At 38.2% G+C, this 7,133-nt stretch overlaps 1 protein-coding gene across 1 annotated transcript; it reads right to left on the minus strand.

Annotated features, from left to right (window-relative positions):
- Positions 1-3,275: 3,275 nt before the first annotated feature.
- Positions 3,276-5,206, minus strand: LOC103467433 (follitropin subunit beta-like). The gene is made up of 2 exons (XM_008413810.2): positions 4,305-5,206; positions 3,276-3,751 (listed from the first exon to the last, which is right to left on the minus strand). The coding sequence occupies exons 1-2, from the start codon at positions 4,488-4,490 to the stop codon at positions 3,467-3,469; spliced, it is 471 nt and encodes a 156-aa protein (XP_008412032.1). The 5' UTR covers positions 4,491-5,206; the 3' UTR covers positions 3,276-3,466.
- Between the last annotated feature and the right edge of the window lie 1,927 nt (positions 5,207-7,133).

The following is a 7,133-nucleotide window of genomic DNA, read 5'->3' on the forward strand; positions in this document are numbered from 1 at the left end:
ACCCCTGGGGTCTTATCATTAAAGACAGGAGGTCATAAATTAACATATGCAGGAAGGTGGAGGACAGTATCACTTGAATTACTCTGAGAAGGGGAACTTTGGTCAGTTCACGTAACCAGGATAAGAAGTCTTCCAAAACCAACATCTGACATGGTGCAAAAACTGAATATAACATAAAATGTTTTAAATCACTAACATTTAATTTGTAAGACATTTTTCTTAGTTATTAATAGCATGTTTTGACTAAAAATTCTATTATCTTGTTTTAGAATTAATTTAGTTAATGATGAATGTATTTGAAATTGTATTATTTCTGACTATATTAGAGTCACATGAAAAGGTTTTGTTTAGTATTAGAAAATACTTAGGTTTATGGTGAATGAATGTCTTAATTCTTATTTGTTTCTAATTCCTAATTAGAAACAGGAATTGTACTCCATTATTTTCTGTTTATTATCTATTGCTTTTGGTTTGATATCAGAACTAAACTTTGGAGATGCTGAGTGCAGAAGAACAAATTGGATTTTTGGAGAACTTTTCATTGAATTAAAAGTACAGAATTAAAGGTTTGTTCCTGGCAGAGCAGAAGAGAAACCAGAATTTCACAGCTACCTGTGAGGTTCCTGCATCTGTTTCTCTTTGCCCAGATGGCTGTAGAGCCACAGGAGGCCGGATACTGTTAAGAAAATAAATTTAAAATAAGTTAGTTTTAGAATTTATCATGACTTGATTGAAATACCATAATTATAGTTTTAAAATTTATAACATATTCTGACCTATTGATATATTTTACTGTAGTTAAAGCAGATTGTTTGCCAAGATCTTCTGATCTGCTCTTTGTCTGTCGGGAAACAATCAGTAGGAAGTTCTAGCTTTTCACACTGATCTGTGAAAGCCATAAACCACCATGAATTCGGAGAGTCTGCTTCTACCTTATTTAACAAAAGGTGTTTGATCTTGCGACCAAACTGCGGGACTTTTTCTAAAATTTAACAGGGCCAGAGATGCCTTCCAATTGGTCAAGTAGAGATACGCCTTATTTGAATACATTAAAGAGGAAAACACACCTACAGGGTATAAAAGTTTGTGCACAAGGGAAACATTTTAGAAAAAAAGCTGATTTATTTTACTTCTGCACCAGCTCTTTCTCCAAGGACGTCCTTGATATTTCTTTGTCTTCTTGTCTCAGGTAACAATGTTTGTATCTGTCTTTCTTTAGTTTCCTGTACTATCTTATATTTTCTTCTGATTGGATTAAATCCTGTAATTCTGTGACGTCAACACGCATTGTTGTGTTTTTGTCCCCGCACGTGGCCACGCGAGAAAACCCGGGATCAAAAGGAAGTATCAGAGCCAGAGTTTTGCTAAATTTACCAGTAATATAGAAATTCTTCCTTAACAATATATATATATATATATATATATATATATATATATAAGTATTATTATTATTTTATTTTTTTATTTTTTTTATTAAATAAAATAATAGCTACTGCAGTATATGCAGAGCATTACAACAACACAGAACGGCTCTCAGTGAGGCTTCAGTCCTATCAACCTTAGTAAAGATCCGTCCAGAAGAATAGGATCGTTCCTGAATGTCATATTATTATATTGCACTTTGGTCACAGCGTTGTCCCATATTTGCGATGCCTCAGTCAACAACTGCACACAATAATTTAGCACGAGTGACAACTTTTTTTCATCAGATGCAACATGTGTCTCAGTCAGTACAGCTAGCTTTTGCTAGCATCACGTCCACATAGCTTACCTTTCTTTAAGTTTTCCTTCCAAATGACGATAAAAGTTGGACGACATCCCCACCGTCTGTGAAAGCGAAGCACTGCTGAATTTACATGTCGATTTATGCAGCGCTATTATATTACTGACGATTAGACAGACATCTTCTCCCGCTCAGAGGAAACCACTGCGCATGTCTGGAGCTCAGCGTGCGAGTAAAGGGGGAGGCGATGGGTGACAACAAACACGTTAGTCACGTTATTGCTCGGATTTTATGGCGCCACCTTAAGTCCCTGAATTTCACATTTTAACGGGGGGAAAAAAAAGCTCAATGCGACTTGGATGTAACGAGTAACGCGACAGTTTTGTAGAAATGTAGTGAAGTAGAAAGTATAGATACTTACTGTAAAATGTAGTGGAGTAAAAGTAGAAAGTATCCATTATTAAATCTACTTAAGTAAAGTACTTTACATAAGTAAAGTATCTGTATATCTTCTCACCAGTGATGGGAAGATATACTTCCCATCACTGGTTAGAATTCACTTAAATTATAGTAACTGTTTTCCCTGATCCAGATTAAAACAAACCCACATAATAAACAACCGAAATCCTACTCACAGTTGAAACTAGATGCAGACATGAGTTTTATAAAGGTATACATGCACATTTCTTTCTCACTGTATAGCAACAGATCACACTAAACTCTTCCTCTTTGAGGTCATTTAGAATTACTAGATATTATATATTTGTTAAATGCCAGAAAAATGAGAAAGACAAATTCCTGTCCACACACAGACACCCCTTCTTCTCTATGTTTTCTACTGTCTGATTATAGGCTGGAACTCTTCACCTCTGCATATGTGTTGTCAGACTATCAGGATCATCGTATTACCTCTCGAGACTTCAAGACTGCCTCTGTGCTCTTCTGACAAAACTGAGAAGAGCACAGAGTCCCTGCACAAAAAGATATCAATCAGGCATGAAGTCAAGACTACTTCTTCCAAGACAGAGACCGCACCCTCCAAGGCCAAAGCCGGACCTTCCAAGACCGGATGTTTAGAGTTCAAATACCGTATTTTCCGCACTATAAGGCGCACCGGATTATAAGGCGCACCTTCAATGAATGGCCTATTTTAAAACGTTTTTCATATATAACTCACACCGCATTATAAGGCGCATAGAATAGATGCTACAGTAGAGGCTGGAGTTACGGTATGCATCCACTAGATGGAGCTGCACTAAAGGATGAATGTTTAAAGCCACTTTGCTGACATAAAGAATGTCAACAAAACAGTCCGACTCTGCTCGGCGAGGAGAGCCTTCCATAGTAACCGTTAGTAACCTTGTTAATTTATCTCAATAAGCATGCATCTCAGACTAAATAGATCATGGGCAGTGAAACCCTTTGCTATAGTGCTGATATGACATATGCAAATTTGTGTCCCCCTAAACTTAACAATGTGTTAAAGTTTTTGTGAGTGCAGTGAGCATGAAGTCCAACAGAAGCAAAATGATACAATAAAAGTGTCCAGAAATGGGAATGCCTGTTTACAATTATTTATTAATGTGCATACACAATGTAATTTATTGATGCAGCACACGTTCAACACAGGGCTTCATTGCTGTATCAGTTTCCAATCGAACTACAGAAAACGCTACAGCCATCTAGTACAAATACTACTCATTCAGCTGGTCCACTGCCATTTGACATGTTGGTGCATTGCTTTTATGAGCATGTTGTCAAGTTTCCAAAACATTTCAGATTCTGTTTCTCCACACCACCAAGTTTCACAGAGCACTGATCGTAAGAGTACGGTCTGGGTTTGACACAGTGGTGCGTGCGCGTGTCACAGCGCCTGCAGCTGCAGCAGCGGGCCGCGGGATAATACAACTGTGAGCTGTCATCCTGAGGACAGCCAGGAATGAAGGCAGCCCGGTACACAAGGGAGATGGGCACACAGCTCCGCTGAATCAGGAAAGCCCTGCCAAAGCTGCCCTTCAGATTGGTATCCTGGAGGACAGGAAGAAAGGATGAGAGGAACAGAGCAGTTTTTGACCAGAACTTCAAAAATGTTTAAAAGACTAATATTTCAGAATCTATTCTTTGAATGTGCAACACCACTTTTAATTATCCATCCATCCATCCACTATCTATACTTGGTTATCCCTGAAGATCATAAGGGGGCTGGTGAGTATCTACTGCTCTCATCGGGAGAGAGACGGGGCACGACATGGACAGGCTACTCGTCAAACACAGGGCAACACAGAGACACACAGGTCTAAAACACACACACTCACACCTAATGGTTCTTTTAGAGTAACTAAATAACCTAACAGTCAGATATGTGGACTATGGGTGGAATCATGTGTGTGTAACCCCAGCACACTGAAGAACACCTATGGGGAATGACCCTAGGCTGGAATTCAATCCCAGGACCTTTTTACTGCAATGTTACAGTGATGACAACTGTGCCGCCGCCATACAGCCACACTTCAAATACACTTAAAAAATACTTTTGCAAAAAAAAACAAAAAAAAAACAGATACAGTCTGTTCTCACTCACTCTCGTATAGCAGTAGCCACTGCATATGGTCGTGTTGACTGCCACACACTGGGTACAGTTTTTCTTCTCAAGCCATATGGTGTGATTCATCAGCGTACAGGTGTAGACGGCTCCAACCATTAACGCAAAAAGCAAAGTCCGTCTCAAAATAAACAGAGACATGCTAGAAAATGCAGACACAAACATAAATGAGCAATCAAGATACAATCACTCGGAAAATGCAAAGCACGAATATAAAGATGAAACATTTGAAAGACGCAGAGCACTTCATCTGAACAGAATTTGTTGAAATGCATACAGACCTGTTTGTTTAATCTTGGTGAATTGAGCTATTGTTGTTACCACATCAGACATGCAGCAAAAAAAATGAGTCCCTCTGGATGTGCAATCTCTCACGTCTAGAAAAAAAATAAATATATTTTTTGCACTGCTGTTTTTCTACTTAATGTCATTTAAGTTCCCCAACTCTTCTCTGCTTTTCTCCTCTGTTAAGATTTGAAAATACTGTGTCTGTTCGGCGTCTTTTATGCAAACCTTAATCCATCTTGGCTGCCCCACTAAACTTCAGTCTATGATATCCTCCCAGACATTATGTCAGCTGACTGCAGGTGTGTGCATGCTCACATGAATGTTCATTTTCACAGGTCACACTATTTGGTGCACAGAAGGGAGGAGGTGTCATTCTTATATAAATTTGCGTCCCAGCAAGTTCAGGTGGCGGTCAGAAAACTGGTACATGTGCCAGCCAGAACTGATCAGTGAAACTGGTTACTTGGGTTTCTGGAAACTGAACAAATCCAAATTTTAATTAAAAAAATGATTTCTTTTCTAAACTTATGACACATTTCAAGTCAACGTTGTTAAAAAAAAAATCAAGCAATAAGACAGTTATAATGAGGAAATAAAACAAAGTTTTTCATCAAGAAGTCAGTCGCAAATTAAATCATTAATATTAAATCAGTTTGTGAAAATCAAGCATGTTTGTCGTTAATCCAGTTTATGTCGTGACAATACTCACATGAATGAGTCCCACCTGAGAAAAAGGATGCAGCTGGCTGTCAAACTAATCTAAATAGTTTTAGATAAACTCAAATTATAGCCTGAAAACATTGCTGATAAAACACATGGTTTTTATATATTAAATTTCTTTCAAACTGCTTGTTTTCATAGATAAATAAGGAAAGAATGGTCAAACAATGAGTAATTTCATGAAAAATAAGCAGTGTAGTTTTAAATGACTGCAGCTGCATGCATATAATATGAGGGCTTAAACTTGATTAACTATAACTTTATTGTCAATATGACAAACACTATGGTGAGGAAGTTGATCATGCAACTATGTGACTTTCACAATTTATCTGGTTTTTCTTTCTTTTTTTTGTCTTTTTTTTCGACCTGGCCTTACAGACTGTTTGTTTTTGCTCTACATTTCCGATGATGGGTCAGAACTATGTAACAAAGCTATCAGATGAATACAATAAACTGGGTCATAAACAGTTCAGCAATTATCTTCCTTGACATACATCTGATGGTTTTTCATAATTTGGGAGACAAGAGGTTTATGAAAAACACCAAACCAACAATTCAAAAAAGCACGTGTATGTCCATTGGCAGCTAGAATGTGTCAGTGCTATAAGAAAATAAGACATATGAATAACATTTGTTTTGTTATTTGTTTTATTGTTTTCGATTTAAAAAATGATCGAGGAGTTGTTCTATTCTTTCTGGATTAGTAAAGAAAAAAGAGAGTAGAAATCAGGCCAAATCTGTTTCCATACATATCCTAAAAATCTTAGCGAGAGTGATATCAGCAAAGGATATCACTCTTCAATATTGTCCTCCATCCATTATCAAATAATTTAGGGGCGACTCTGGCTCTGCGTGTAGAGTAGTCGTCTTGTGATCAGAAGGTTATACCACATGTCGGAATGTCTCTGGGCAAGGTACTTAACCCCAAATTGCCTGTCTGCGTATCGGTGCATAAATGTGTGAGCATTTGTGAGTTTGAATGGGTGAATGTGAATCTAGTGTAAAGCGCTCTGAGTGGTCAAAATGATTGGAAAAGCGCTATATAAGTTCAGACCATTTAAAATATCTGCCCACATCTAAATGGCTTTCCTATAACAGCTAGTTGTTCTTTCCAGCATTAGCACATTTAGCAGTGCATACATAAGATTGATTGACAGCGCTAAGACACTTCCCCTGGCTCTGATTGGTTGTTTTTGGTCTGAACGACTTGGGAGTGATGCATTTCTTCAGACGGCAGTAGTAGCTCAGGCGATGGAGAAGCTCAATTTTTTTTCACAAATTAGCTGTCTTATTGTCACGTCACAGTGACGCTTTTAACAAATATGTAAAAAAACAAAACAAAAAAAAACCCTGCATATTTGAAAAGAGGAAAGCATGCATTAAATGTCCGTGGGCTGAGAATCACAGTCCTCTGGGTTTGAGGCCACAGTCTCAAACCCACATGCACCTTACGTGTGTAAGGTGCTTACGTATGTAAGGTGCACGTGGGTTTGAGACAGTGGCCTCAAACAGTGGCCTTACGTGTGTAAGGTGCACATGTGCTACCACTGAGCCACCTGGTGCCCCCAATGTCATGTTAAGAGATAATATAAACAGGGATGTTGACAGAAAAATCATCATATTTTTGATCTTCTACTCAATCTACCGTCATGCCTCTTTTCAAAAAACAGCTGACATTCATTAGCTGACATCAGGCAGATATGTTTTGCTTTGTTGCCTGTATCTCTCAGCCATGAGGTCAGAAGGTTCCAGAAAGGGTCAGTGGAATTGTGCTGTGAAGAGGACAGGTCATCTGATTGC

This window comes from Poecilia reticulata, chromosome 7, assembly GCF_904066995.2.
Source record: "Poecilia reticulata chromosome 7, P_reticulata-male-v2, whole genome shotgun sequence".
Taxonomy (NCBI): Eukaryota; Metazoa; Chordata; class Actinopteri; order Cyprinodontiformes; family Poeciliidae; genus Poecilia; species Poecilia reticulata.

What these genes read in the sequence shown, in the direction of transcription:
- LOC103467433 (XM_008413810.2), bottom strand. Translation starts at nt 4,490, where the DNA reads ATGTTTGTGTCTGCATTTTCTAGCATGTCTCTGTTTATTTTGAGACGG. An exon ending in GTGGCTACTGCTATACGAGA is followed by an intron (nt 3,752 to 4,304) that starts GTGAGTGAGAAC and finishes CCTGTCCTCCAG; the next exon opens with GATACCAATCTGAAGGGCAG.